Raw genomic sequence first — 16,721 nt, forward strand, 5'->3', positions numbered from 1 at the left:
TAACTATATTGTATTACAATACCTCGGTTAGTAACTATAGTAATATATATATATATATATCATACATTATATTACTATAAAATAAATCAATATAGTATTTTTGGTTTGTCTATACGTATAGTATATCCGTCATCTATTGCATTGATAGATAACTAATATATTTTCTATAGGTACAAAACATCGTACCTGCACAATTTCAATAAAAATAACTATTGGAAAAAAAATAACAACAACAAGTTTAATATAATATACCTTAATAATAATCTTTAATAAGTATCGAAAATAACATAGCGATACAATATATGAATTCATAATAGATTTACAGGTGTACATAATAAATGCATAATATTATTGTTGTTAATAATTGTATTGTAATTTTGGTCGGTGTTTGGGACAAGCGAGATGTCTTCTGTTTTGTCATGCACACGAATGGTACGTATTCGGGCCGGCAGCTCACTTAATAACGCATTTTCTAGCAATGAATTATACACGGAAATATTGTAATAATAATAATAATATATACAAGGGTAGACTTTAGACGAGACCGCGGGAACATGGAGAAAATGAAAACCGCATGGTTTTACCGTGGTGGTGGAGTGTGTATGAGATTACCTGTCCTATGACGTTAAGATAAATGTGTTTCTGTTTCAAAGTACGCTGGTCAGACTGTTAATTTCTCGCGGCAAACTAAAACCCAACTCATAAGGTAAAACATAATAATGACTTTTATTTACGCGAACGGGATAAGTGGAACAAAATAAAACGGGAGAAAAAAAATAAGTTAAAATACATTACAAAAATCTAAAAATAGTATAATAAAAAAATGCGTTAAACCTAACCGGCATCCGTTCCGTTTTTGTCGGCGTACGAGAACGCGCAGGTATGGCAGGAAAAATTGTATGAACCTCTAGGTCGAAAATCGGTGCTGACGTCCACCGAAAAGTCGAGTCAGCCGTGTGATGCTTAATATGACTACAGATCATTATTCGGCTCGATAATGACACGATTATGTCACGAACCGCGTATAACCTGCCCAGTTCATCTTGGCACTCGACAATTGTTAAGATTTTTTAAAAAAAAAAGCATTGGTCCAAAAACTTTATTATACTGAAAAAACTATTGCAATTTCCGAATCAATAATTTTATTTTTTATTTTTTTTTAATCATCGTAACTTCTTTCATGTGTCAAGATGAACTGGACGGGTTATATTATGTCAATTATGAAATCGCGTGACATCGAACGCGACGATTTCGGTACGTCGTCAACGGTATGTTGATCAGTTTTTACACCTGCTGATCCTCCGCACAATGTCCGTGCACGTACGGATTTTCATCACGACGTCCTGTTGCATCAGGTTGAAGCACATGGCAATAAGGGCCATGCCCAACATTAAGTACATTGAACACAATATGAAGCTGAGCTCGATGACGGTGCCGGCGCTAGTTCGGATTCCAGTGGTGCCGGCGCTGGGATTGGTGCCAGTGCCGGTGATGCTGTTGCCCGGCACGAAGTCGCCGAATCCGATCGTGCTCAGTGATATGAAACAGAAGTATGACCCGTCGAAGAACTCCCAGGACTCCCATTTTGAGAACAGTATGGCGCCTCCGGATATATACCTTGGTGAGAAAAATAAATAAAATAAATAAAATAAGAAAAATACATATATATAAATATATTATATTGTGACGATAGTCTGTGGATAAAAAATAAACAGTGTGATAGAGAGGGGGTTGAGTGGTTCAGTACATTCATGGAACGTCTAGTAAATTTTTAAACACTAAAACACCTTCACACATACTATTTTATACATATAATATAATATTGTAATGTATGATTAAAATATGGTTTATAAATTATAAACATAAATACAGATTTTAAATGTATCGTCTTTTAATGACGGTTTATAATTATTGAATAATTCCCAAGTGTATTCACTATGTAAGGACTAAAGATAAAATCGGTAAAGATATGTTTTTCACGTTAAAATCTATAGTGGAGAAATATCTTAAAGAGAGAAATTTTACAGTAGAGAAGATAACATCACACGTTTTCATAATTAACTCTGCCAGGAGAAAGAAACTACGAGACTGGTCAATAAAATAGACTTAATTTTTTTTCTTATTTTACTTCCTTTTAACTGTGAAATTCGATATAATAATATTTAAATATATACATGTTGTGTCTTATTTGGTTTTCAAGTTTACCTATCAATAACAATGACAATTTAAATTGATAAAATATCTTATTTTCCAGTACATATATTATATAATTAATAAATTATATTATTTAATCCAGTTTCAACAAAATAAACCGCAATTATACTTATTAGTAACTTTTTTCCGAATCGAGTTTGACCTACGCATTTAAAAAGAAATCTAATATGTTCTACAGAAATCAAAAATTTTGATTTTGGTCGAAATAATATTATAATACAATAAAACCAAAGATAGATTCAGTTATTGTTGAGTATAAAAAATTACAATCCATGGACATTTGTTTTACGATTTATGTATATTTTATCAAAACGATTATAATATCTTAAAATGTGTACGATATATTTTTTTTTAAATTACGCCGGCAGTTATCGCTATAGATAGTATAGATATTTATTATGCACTTCATTATTTTATATATTACCACTTTACAAATTCGATGATATTTTAGTTATTAGTGTAATATTAAGTACGTTTCAATCGTGGCTCGTCGCATCGTGTTCATTCATTATATCCCAGAAATGACAAAATATAGTTTTATTTCATTCATATTTATCAAATATCAAGTATTAACAACATAATTTTATAAACATTATTTCAAGTTTAAATGTAAGTGTAAGTGTATATAGTTTCATACAAGATTAATAGTTAACGTTGCGAGACGCTTTTAGGTGATCTGCAATCGTTTAATTTCAAACGATAAACACGCACGCATGTTCTAAACATTCGGGTGGTCTTATCGCTCTAGTCGTTACCCACAAATGATTTATTATTTATAATATTGCTGTTTGAAAAATAATTGATGACTTGATAGTCGCTATATTGTAATCTACTACGTAATCCGACGGTTGAAATTGCAAGAATTTAAAATCTATATAAGACCCTTGACGGTTTATTTTAGACAGATCGCGTTGTACGAGTTCATTGTATGTTTATATCAGAAGATAAAATTGACAATTTCATTTTTTTAACTAGGTATATCACTATACTAATCTATGTATTATTTTAATTAGAATTTCCAAAAGATATGAAAAAATGTATCATGTGTATTATCACGTTAATTATGGATTGTTCGAATGTGCAATGTACATTTTTATTTCAATAATAATATTACCTATAATTAATATTCAGTATGTATAGTCGGTATTTGATTTTTTTTTTGCGTTGTGCACCTTATTTTTTATAGGTACTTTTTAAATTGTCAAATATTTGTTATTATTGAATTAATATATAAATTAATTTAAAAAATAAGTATTTAGCTATGATTATAATCACAAATATATTATTTTCTAGATTTATATTTTTTGAACTACTTATAACATCTTACAGTTATGTTCGTATTCGTATTATAAATTAAATTTGAAGCACAACGGAATCTATAGGTAATATCAACAACAACAGTAGCAGACCGAATCGATACAAAATGGATAGAACATGATACATATGATATACATGCCCCCTCTCCCCACCGGACCATGGAAAGGTATAAGCCAAATCCCGCACGTGGCATTCCTCACGGAAAGATAACAATATGATATTTTTATAGACTGATGATCGTGGATCGGTCATAAAGTGAATGACGACTACGTACCTGTCGAAAACGGTTCACCGCCCGCTGGGACGATAAAAACTGACAAAAACGACGTTGACGACGAGAAAATAGTATGTAGTGTAGCGATTCGACGTTTTTGATCGTGAAAAATTCCACGTGAATTCGGTGATTTGTTTAGTTCGGTTTATTTTTATATGGTGACGGGGGGAGGTTTGAGCTAATATTATGCTAACGGGATGGGTCTGAAAGTACGATGCCGGAGAATGCAAAAGTTGCTCGTTTGAGAAAACTCGCTGTTTTACAGGGCGTATAGCATGCAATATCGGATGGTTATGATATATCGTTTGTCGAAATCCCATTTCGATTACACGGCGGCGTAGTGTAATATTACGAAATCACGAGCCAAAATATACAATATACAGTACCTTTATATTACTATTATGTTATTATAAATGCACATAGAAAGGAAAAAATGGGAATTCTAATATAAAATAAATAAAAGTAAAAATTGATTTATCGCAGCCAAACGTGCTCGTTTACCGGTGCGGTATTTTTATCAACTCGCTGCCGATACGACCAGTTGCCAAATCACAAGTGATAATATTATTGTATTTACATAGGTGTATTACTCATTACGATTGATACTAATTTTTATTGTATTGCCACTGCATTTAAGATTGAAAAGAAAATGATGTTGTCACCTACTTCACGTCTAACCTAACTCTTTAACCGCTGAGCAAGAATTTCGTCATTAGATAGATTATCCCCGTAACATTTCCAGTTAAAATTATTCCACCGCTTAAGTTTATTGTACATAAATTGTTTATTTTAAATGTCTACATGTACGTTTAAGTTCACCTATATCGTATACGTGGTTTTGTCGACCTTTTTTGTGCTCTTAATTATAGGACCTTCGCAGTATTTATAGGTACATAATATTGTTGATATTATTATCGTATAGTTTCAAGTCATTGTAGATGGAGCTAAAAACTTGGTAGAGGTTGAATTATTTTCCTGATAACACACACACACACAATTCGGTCGAGTAGGTGTGGGTGTGATCTCCGGTAGGATAATTAAATGTTTTAGACCCTCTCTCTAGGGTTTTCGACAACCTCGCCTACTGTTTTGTGTACTATATTTTCTGGGAAGGTTGGTAGTTTATGATTTTTATTATTATTGTAGTGTGTAAATTCGCGGAAGACATCATCAAATAATTAAGACGACATAAAAAAAAAAATCGACGACGGCGAACGACAAGGAGGACGACTTAATACAGGTCGGGTGTAAAAAAAAAACTGTTCGATTAAATTATTAATTTTGTATTATTTTAAAACGAAACTCAAAATCTCGACTCTGCGTGGCAGGAACGGCGACAGTCGGGGACATAGCGTTCAAATCGAATTATAATAATGAACGGTGAATGCAATCCCGATGTCATCACCTCCGGACTGCTGTGCAGTCGTTATATATACTGAATTCAGAACTCCAATAGCTTTTAAATTGAAAATTCAATTTATAATTACATATTTTATTATACGTATAAATAATATACACTGAGGTAGTATGATTTTGAATGGTCTACTATAAAGCGATATTTTGAGAGCGGCTACGTTATTCAAAGAAACTACGGAAAACCAATATAATATTATAATGTTTTTGCATCGACTGAAAGACGTATACATCAGGGGCGGCCAAACTTTTTTGGACGTGACCTACTAAAAATATACTTCACCTTTGAGGATCGAATTCCAGAAAAAACCTAACCACCATGATTAATTTTCGTATGCGTAGCCTAAAAATAAATTCTAACACGATCGACTTTGAAATTGTTTGCGATCGACCGTTTGGCCGCCCCCTGGTATACATTGTATATTTATCACAATTTCTACTCGACTAAAAAGATCTACTCGATTCGTGTCCGGTGCGTATGTAATTTCTCTACGAATAAATTGTCACGAAATCACACTGGCACGAAACATAATAATTTCATCACACGTTAACGCTTGTCGTCACGATCGCGGTGTATTAATGCATCTGAATAATAATAAATAAGTACACTAAAATATAGTGTACAATATTGTATTACGATATGATATACTGTATATTACTGTGGTTATGGCACACGCGGACGGAGGTGGCACGTGTTGGGCTTAATTCAATTTAATCCATCGCCCGCGTATTACGGTTATTATCGCATTAATCTAACGAAAGAACGTTGACGAAACGCACTCAAAAACTCCAAACGCACCCGGCTCGATGGGGTTTCGTATATTATATGAACACATATGTTGTCGATTATCGTTGTTTTTGATCATATTCTTATAAAATATATCGTACGGGTAAAGTTATTTGTATTTATTTATCATCATTATGTTTTATTCATTGAACGTATCGCAGAAACATAGGCTATCGAGATAAAAATAATTTTATAATATCATTGTGAACAAATGGATTATAGTAATAGTAAATATTGTGTAGAACAAATATAAACAGATAAATAAAAATAAGTTTATGTTGTACGTATATAATAATAATAGTTATAGTATCATAATTTCTTTAAGAATTTTGAGTCGTTTATAAAATTGGTCAGTGTTTCGATGGAATTGAGATGAGGTTTGAAGTATAACGTTGTGTTATACGTGTAGTCGATATAATATTATTATCTATATAATTTAAGACTTATTATATTATTGCAAGTCACGAGTTACTATATTATGTACGACCGGAGTGGTTTTACATAAAACGCAATTTCGTTTTTCTTTATATAATGTATTATGTATATATTATGTATTACAACCACGCGGAGAACAAATATTTATCTAAAAATTAATCTTTACCCTTCACGGTCATAATAAATACACCTAGTTTCGTTTGTGCGTAACGGCGATAAGCACGCTTGCGGTGTACAACAGCGTAAAAAAATCAAACGACCACAATCGAGAAGTTTCCGCCCCGACGTACAAAACATAATATCGACCATTGGATTTTGACAACACAGCATGGCACACGTTTATCGTGTGTATCGGATTAACCTAACGTGGTATAACGACCACAGAAAGCGACCTGAAGTGATACACGGCGTGGGCGGGTCTGTGTGTGAGACAGATAGATCAATGAGTGAGGTGGATTAATCATGTTTATCAGATATTATATAATATGATATTTCATCATATAATTCGCGATCTACGTAATATCATTGTCTATAGAATAAATTCTATAATCAATGGTAATATTAACAACGATTGATGAAACGGCGTACAACTGTGTCCGGTACGAGTATTGAGTATTATGGCGTTATATAATAATATTGTGTATATTATGCTATGCGATTTCGGAGGCCATTGTCGGAATACAGTTCGGGTACGGGGTCTGAAGCAGCAGTGGTCCTAAACCATCGATATATTATTATTGTTTGCAATGTTAAAAGTATTATCGCCGTTTTCTCTCCAAATGGAGCTACAAAAACTATACAGAAAGACTACCCGGGGTTATTGTTCGGGAATTCTAAAAAGGATTACTGCCATGACTCCTTTAATTGATTGGTTTTTTTTTATTGGCTTATACACGTCATAAACTAGAAGTTTATGAAAATATTCGAGACAACGGTGGTTTTATGGGATTTGAACTCTATACACCATAACTCTAGCCTCGCTAGCTGAGTAAGCCAACCTACCCACACTGAAGTACCTTTATTGAAGCTCTTTGTATACACCTACAATCAGCCTAGCAGCCAAAACCCAACGCACCACTACAATAAGGGTTATTGAAATAAATAATTAAAACTAAACAAATTCTATATTATGATGCGTCTACTTATTGGATTTTGAACCATACAAAAGTTATGAACATTTAAATGTAAAAATAGGTATGTTGATTTTTATTAAAATAATACAATTTTAATAATGGATTAATTCAATGCATACCGAAAACAACTATTTGGAATTAAAATAGTTATAATATGTTTATTTGCAAATAATTTTGTATGTTGAACATGTATAACGCAACTTACATTTATCTTAAACTTTTTTTCATACAATAGTATTAATAAGGCTATATTGTATCCAAATTATTTTAGGATCATTAAAATTGTTTTATATTCTATATTAATATAATATAATATGTATAAAAAAATAATGATAAATCGTCAGAATTTTATAATACGATGCTAAAATAAATAATTTTACTATATTATAGTGAACTTTATAATCAGTTATAGTTAATAGTTAGTCATATTATTTAAAATATTTTAATTGAAAATTATTTTTAAAGTTAATTTATAGGTAACCATTTGTTTTATTTATTAGGAATTATTAAAATAGGTATTTATTTTATCAAAAATTATTATTATAAAATAACAAAAATCAATTACACTTGATATAGCTATTAAATAATTCAAATATGAGTACATCATTTTTCGAAGTAACATATGTGTAGGGTTTCCAACCAATGAATATGCTATAAATAAATTCAACAAAGAATCTTGAGTGCATTATTTTTTTCTCAAATAAATAATTCATTATTCTATCTACCAATACATTTAAAACGTCATTAACATCATAACTTAAATTAAGTTAAAAAAAATCACTTTTTAACATTTTAAAACTTTTTAAAACTTGGAACAAACAAATATTTTTAATCGAACTTTTGGTCTTGATAGGGTTATAATAATAACTATACTACTTTATTCACGCCCAGAGGGAAATAAATTAAAAACACCCGTCCATTTCTTGAGGTTATTATACAGGTAGTCGGCCAACGTACTTAGAGTGGGTTCACACCGAACATTTTATCGATCAACTTTCATACACACTCGGTATACGGAAAAGGTACGATGTCGATAACCCAACACCCTTTCACGGTTATAATATTATGTGAGCGGTTTATTTAATACACAGTATTGGGTTGGCGGGCGTACATTGTTTTGTCGTATAACCAAGAAAGTCTGGCTTACGCCGCTATCCCTATTGTGTTGAACACGTTTAAAATTGTCAGTTTGCTTACAACAAATAGTTGAGGTGGAGGGTTTTTTATCACCAATTTTACCAAATAACTGTTTGTATGATAACATTTCGTTTACACGCGATCCGAATACATAATAATAATGTCCCTTGTTTTACGCATTCATATGCTATTCGAATACTCGTTGTTCAATCTGCGTAATATTGTTTTCAATGAATTTTGGACTCACTGGAGGATACGGCGTGGTCGTAAAAATTACAACTGGCGCTCAAATGTTTTATGGTGTGTACATTAATGGATTAATAACCACGGTTGCAACACAACGACGATGATGACTCGATCATATAATTCAGCAAAATCATAGTATTTAAATAACAACAAACAGTAACGATATGGTTTCCCCGATATAATGTAAGCGCTTACATACGGTTTTACGTTTTAACAACGTTAATAAAACTACCATTCGTTCAATATCGGACGCAGTTGACAAAATTCCATCACTTCTGCTAAACATTTTTAACTACAATCTGTAAGTCCTGTAATATATTGTGTGCAACAAGTCGGTTATAGAATTCATTGGGCAAATCTTCTTTTGTCACATTGTCACAGTGTGTGTCCATAAACTATAACGTTAGATTTTATTGAAATACGCAGTCATAATATTATTATTTTGTTATACGCATCAACAGAACGGCGGTGGTGCAGAGCAGTATTAAGACTGGAACACCAAACACGGGTCATATACGTAAATTCAGATGACACTGGAATGATCTCGTTTAGTCGATTTTTCTCCGTTGCAGTGCTTTGGTCGGGGTTCAAAAATTCCGACGTGCCGCGAAAGTAATGTTTCGAAGAGAATCCGTGGGCTGGTGTACGTAGGTATCTATGTACAATAATAATGGAATTGTAAAAAAAGAAAGACGCTGACGGGTAAACAATGCAGTTATTTTATAACAATATTATATAAGTCGCGGTATAAACCATTCGCGTAATCTGGTCATCGAAATCATTTGGGTTCTTCGCGGGGCCCGGAAACTATGATAATAATAACTATGTCGATTGTATCGGCTCTCGAATACCGCAGCGGGGCAATACTGCGAACAATAACTCAGTGACGAATCCAATTCGAAAGTCTCGCCCTCGAATACGATTTACGAGCAAATATACGTCCTCCAGCCCACTATTATCCCTCGTCCTGTCCGTTTCGTATTGTTGTCGGAACCTCAACCGCCAGTCACCGCTACCGCCGCCGCTGCCAGAGACTTTCTTTTTTCGCTTTTAATACGCAGCAGAAACTACGGACTGCAGCAGTCTCGCCGGCGGAGTTTGTATTCCAAGACACCCGACCTACCGACCCACCAACCGATCGGACGGCGGTGGCGGAAGCACAAAGAAGAAGAAGAAGGAGACGATGGCGGGAGACAGGGCCGCCGGCCATAAATCAGTCCGTCGAACGCCTCTAGAGCGAGCTGAGAATAAAATGTATGCCGTTCGACGCCGTTCTCGGCGGTCTCTGTCGTCCGTATAATATATCCTCCACACATGATATAGGTCGTCGGGAAAGAGACAAAAAATAAAATAAATAACGAACAAAAAATACATATCCTTTGTACATACAGCTAGTAGCATAAGTAGTACTGTAGTAGTAGCCAGTAGTAGCACATAACGTAAGCGATATATTTATGGCCTACGTATTGCGCCGTGAATATTGGGACGATCCCATCTCGTAGGAAACGGAATTGAAAATGTTTCCGTGCGAAATTTATGCGCACGCGAACTGTCGACAATACCTCCGTTTTATCGTTTTTACCTGCAGCAGGTGGGTATTTTATTATATTATTGTACGATCGTAAATTTGAAGTACTTGATGATTTAATAGTATCTAATATCTACTCCTCATAGTAGAGTCGGCCATATTAATTATTATTACGAAGAAAACGCACACGAAATCAGTCTACGCAGCCAGTTTTCCGTTCGATATTAGATAACGATATTCTTATTATAATAATTTTGCCTTCGTTACCTTAGTATTACACTTCGATTACAACAAAGTATGAAATAACTCAAATAACAGTATAATATTATAATTTTAAAAAGGTAGTCAAGTAGATACAACTCTGATGAATATTAGAAGTCTAGTGCAGCGTTTCTCAAAGCGAGTTCTTTGGAATCTTAGGGTTCCGCCAGATGTATGCGATTATTGAGGAAATTATTTTATATTATAATATATTTAAAATTTTCGATTATTTATATTAATTTAAAAAAGGGGGCTCCACGAAACACAAACTATTTCAAACTATACCACGGCAGGTCGTAAAAGTTCGGGAACCACTGGTCTACTGGATCGCTATTATTACTTATGAGTAAGTAAAATTCAAATTCAATGATATATAATTTTATACGAAAAATGCGGAGACAGTTTATCAGCTTGTATCACTAAATATATTTTGTGATATGCTTTTATTATATAGATATTATGTAATTTATTTTACTTTTAGTATTAAGGTAGATTGAAACAAATTTTTATAGCATTTATTATATTATTGGTACCTATTTAGTAATTATAATACGAGTAATATATGTATTTATATCATACCATATCAACTTATAGTTCAAAATGTAATAACAACTTTCTGTAAATACCGAAAAACATTAAAAATTGAATTTTAGTCTAAACATTTTCTAAACTCTAAATGCATAATATCTTAAAATAAGTAAAAAATATTATTGCGCATAGTAAAAATTAAAAAATATACTTGATAATTTAAGTTGCTTATGACGCTATTGTTAATTAATTTCCAGATTGTCAATTAATAATTTAATTAATACCATTAATTGTCTCAATACCAGTTAAGATAAATCCGAAAGAGTAAACCATCTTAAAAAAAACTTTGTAGATATTACAATCTTGGTAATTGATTAAAATATTTTTTTTTAGATTTATTTCCCATCTAATGAAGCAAGTGATGGAATTATCACACAAAATATATCCATATGGCACCAATACGGAAATAGTTCCAATGCGTGGATGACATTGAATTTACTGGTTATGTTACTGAAACCATATGTTACTGTAGATATAATATATAAGGAAAGTAAACATTCCGAATTTCAATGATTCCAACACAATCGTACCTGCGATATTTTATTCATATTAAAATGCATAAATTTATTCAGTATACACAAACATCTATTAGGTATAATTTATGTTTCATTGCAAATACAAATAATACGAAATGTAATTTTATCGATAAAAATGATGTCAATTCAAACCGAAAAATCACTATAGACAATTCAGTATGTATATGTTAACACAATTAATATGAGATCAATATTAAAGATGATAGTATTACAGTAATAATTCCATAAAAAAAAAAAAATAAATATCCAATTCTTAATTTTAATATTAATCGAATATTGTTTATTTTTTTATATATAATCTATTAATAAAATATAACAAAATGTTCGTAATTATAATAATTAGTAATAAACTTAACATCGTACTAATACCGGTAATATCAATGAACAGTCCCAACAAAGTTCAAAGCCTTTTCATAGGAAATATGTATCGTGTACATTTTCACCCAAACATATAACATAAATTGCTTATAAAATATTCGCTGTTCCGTGCTACCATCAGCTTATCAAATTCCATACGATCGGCGGACCTAGTACGTAGTGTTTTCTTGTAATCAATATATCTATTATACCAAAGGGGTTTACGGAGTTTATGATAATTATAAATCGGCGGAATTTACATTATATACAACGTGGGTTAGTTGTAAGTACGTGAGTTCGTGTAGGGGCACAAGCAGTGTAATATTATTATTATTATTACGAAAATACACACAACTTAAATGATACATAATATTGCACAGGTTCCCGTCACTAGACCGAATTACTGAAAGCAAGATAGGAGAGTTACGTGTTATAAAATGTATCGCGTGTCGTGGCTTAGGCCACTGTCCGCAGTACATACTTGTATGATATATATAAACCGCCATCGTAGGTATATTAGTTATCATCGTCCTAGGTACCTATATGATACCATACGGTGTACGATATTTCCGCAGTCGTGACGAAATACACGTCAAATACAGTGAGATACAGCGTCGTCAACGCGCGCATATTTATCATGCCGGCCGTGAGCATTGCAGTAAAAAAAAAAAAAAAAAATACAGGAAATTCGAGAACGCCCGTTTGCTGCAATATTCATATGTTATTATCGGGTTCCGCCGACCCTCGTAATATGCCCCTATATATTACTGTTATATTATAATCGCACGCGTAGACGTACGGCGAACGTGTGGAAACGTTTGCGCGTGGTAGTTATGACGGTAATGGTGTTATATTTTCGTTTGTAATGCGCGCGCATAGATCAAAAGTAATAATATTACGACGCCACGGCGTGTTTTCCCGCGAGGCCGGCACAGAATATCCGGAAGCAAAGTGAATATATAGCCATCACACCTTGCCCGGAAGACGCGACCCGCCACCCCCGCCACTATCATCCCCCTGCAAATACAGTAAATATAAAGAGACTTTCATTCAAAGAAATTTTCTGTTTAACGAAACATTTTTTTTTTACATCATTCCACGAATTTCTGTGAAATAAGAATTATTTTTCTTGTTGCCCACTGAGACTTCGTAACGTGGAAGTTTCACTGGGCTACGATATTATGGACCACCACCTCGTACCCCGATCCCGCGACCGTCGTGTGTCCTTTGTGAATAAATCACGTGCAATATATTTTATATGCAAAGCCGACGCCGCGCCGAACGTTATCGCCCACGCGTTATATAATATCGTAGTAGGTACACGTTTACGCGCGTGTGCGTCCGGGCTGATAGCAGCATTATTCTCGCGCGAAACGAAACCCAATCGTCGGTCGTAACTATTAATAATATAGTACACGTGTATAGTGTCTGAAGTTTGAGATGTTCCGCGAAACATTCCATTTTATCGAGCGCGCTGACGAAGAGTAAAGTATCTCGTGTTTTATTTTTATTTTTACTCAACACTTTAACGTTTATAAAATATGTATGATTTCATTGACCATATCGAAAAAATAAATACATATTATACGAGGCAAAGGTTATATTTAATCGTAATAACATACGACATTATAACGTAAATGTCCCGTGTCTATTAGCCTCATGAAAAAGTGAAATTTGTTTTAATATATTATTATTTATTATTTGGGTAATTTATAAGTTACGAGAAAAAAGCTAAAATTTATAAATATAAAAATATTATCAGTCGTAGATATTATAGTATTTTTTTTTATCTATTTTACTAAAATCTTAAGTTCATAATACCTAGTGAAAGGACAATAATAATATGATACATTATATACATATAGCCATGTTTAAGTGTTTCTATATTTTTACTTTAAATATCATAATATTATTTAAAACTGTTATATATTATATATTTACCACTGATTTTATTTGATTTAACCATGCTATATTATTATTTATATTATATTTGTAAATATTGATTTACGTTCATATTGGTATAATATTATTATATATAAACTTATATATTTCTTCGAAATTAAAAAAAAAATATATTAATAAAATCGTTATAATATGCATGTCAAAAAGTTTTTATAAAAATTTAAATAATTCATACATCTTAAATATTTAAAATTTGTACTACGTTTCAAGAAATTTATAAACACTTGTAACAATTATTGTTTAATGATATGTACACAAATAGTAAGCTATCCCATCGATAGATGATAAGATGATTTATTCCAATAGCCTGGATACTCAGTGAACAGTTCCTACATAAGTGTACAAAAGATGTAAAAGAAAAAAAAAGTGTTTTATTTTTCATTAGCAACATAAAGAAATTATTATTAATAAACACATCCGTTGCGTGACGTCACAATCGTGAACGTTGAATTACATTGACATTTACGGTTGTCCGTGCTTTGCCTGCCACGTACGAAATATCACTCTGCGAAAACACTTTGGAAGCGTTTGTTGTTTGTGTTTTGTGGTGTTTTTTCTCTACTCATTCTCACACAAACCGTATACTGGGTATAAAGAAAAAAGGTAAATCCCCGGACGCCCTCGGGGGCGTAGTAATAATGAATCGGGTTCGGCCGCCTTATTAACCGACGTTTGTCCGTGCCCACGGCGCATTGGGGAGATAAAAACAACGAAATATTACGACGGTTTCTGGAGTACGTACAATAATACGTGCGAGCATTGTTTTTTTCGATTTTATTCTTCGAAATCTGCTTTCGTATCCATTTTACCGCGTATGCCGAGAGATGGAATGAGATGTGGATAAAACAGTATCATATAGTTCTGGTGAGATACAGTTATTATCAAAAAACTCAACCGTTCGTGCAACATGCGTGCTCAATAAATAAAGAGAAACAAAGAGGTGCTCAATTAATCTCATTTCGAGGGTTAAAAATTATTCAAACTAACCTAATAATTCATGTATAATACTCGTGGTGTAATATGTGCCCTCTCAAAAGTTTTGTTTCATACTTTTAATAGCATTAGCTTATAATATTATCATATGCACACTATTTTTGTAACACCACAGAAATAATTATATTAAAATGATTAAAATAATTACTCAAGTAATAAATTAGTTGGTACACACAAAAAAAAAATACGTAAGACCAATAAAAACAGGTACTGATTTTAAAGTTTATTAGTTTTGTACCACCGCCGATTTTACGTAACACGTGTAAGCATAATTATTATGTTTTTTTACAATCGTATATTTGTATCGTTACATAAATATTATTTTAAGTGTTTTAAAAACATGATTTTAACTTCCCACCGTGTGCTTTATCCTAGTCCATATTATAATTATTATTGCAATAAATCGTTGTAAAATGAATATTTCGGAAAGTTCAATTACACGGGGAACATATAATCGGCGAAATAAACCCATCGACTTCCCCATCCGGTGTTTTTTTTTACCACTGTTCAGTGTTCATAATGTACGCAGTATGAAAATTCGTACAATATTAATACATATATTATGTTCTAAACGAGAGTAGTTCCGCGAATTAACTCACAATGTAATTTTGTATGCTGGGAGTATACCATTATATTTAGTTTGCTAAAATGGTAACCTACATTCCAGATTTCCGTGTAAAACGCAACTTCAGTCATATTAAAACCTAATAACAGTAACATATATTATAAGTATTTCATTTTAACTCACACCGTACTTATGAAATATGGCAAAATGTCGATTGTAATATTGTCGCAGTAGGGCCATAATTCCGCAGTGGACCTGACAATCTAATGCCGTATAATTATGACCATGAAATTTAATATCCAATACATTATAGTAATTAAGAGGACGCAATTCTCCGTCTTATACTAGTACGTATAATTATGAGTTATGTGAGTTATGAGTATTTTTATATTATATATGCATAACTTGCTAAAAAATTGAACAATCGTAAAAAAAATCAACATATGAACACAGATAATGTTCTTAATGTTCTTGCCATCAAGTTTCACAATTGATCGATTCACTCTAATTTTTAAACTATCAGAGCTAAACGTGATCTGCTGAGCGTAAATTTGCTATATTACGTACTTTTAAGACGGAGACAACACATGCGGGTTTGGCGTTCTCTTAACAAAGGCGGGCAGGTTAATGAAAAAATTTACCCGAGTTTGTTAATTTTTCTTAGTCGTTATGTAATAAATTGATTGATAGCAAAAAATATATTTAACTTCAAATTTTAAAGTTGTATAGTGAGAAACAAAACTAATTTAACTAAATTTAAAGAAGGTTTATTATTAATTGAATTACTTTTAGTTGCCATCTGAGTCATACACAATGATTGTACAATACATATAGTACGTTTTTTTAAAATTATTACTAGACCTTTTCAAATATTAGTACACTATTTATTTTATCGTACACTTGCTGTTATGGTCTAGGGCCTAGACTCTAGGCAACAACACATTTAAGTCGGTTAAATTATTAAATAGCAGAATA

General features: G+C 32.4%; 1 protein-coding gene across 1 annotated transcript in view; it reads right to left on the reverse strand.

Moving 5' to 3' along the window:
- Positions 1 to 249: 249 nt before the first annotated feature.
- LOC132932147 (TWiK family of potassium channels protein 7) overlaps positions 250 to 16,721 on the reverse strand; it is an 84,629-nt gene continuing 68,157 nt past the window's right edge. Inside the window, exon 4 of the mRNA XM_060998384.1 lies at positions 250 to 1,617. Coding sequence (XP_060854367.1) covers positions 1,278 to 1,617 — 340 coding nt within the window. The 3' untranslated portion in view covers positions 250 to 1,277. The remainder of the gene's footprint in view (positions 1,618 to 16,721) is intronic.

This window comes from Rhopalosiphum padi, chromosome 1 (genome assembly GCF_020882245.1).
Source record: "Rhopalosiphum padi isolate XX-2018 chromosome 1, ASM2088224v1, whole genome shotgun sequence".
Classification (NCBI taxonomy): domain Eukaryota; kingdom Metazoa; phylum Arthropoda; class Insecta; order Hemiptera; family Aphididae; genus Rhopalosiphum; species Rhopalosiphum padi.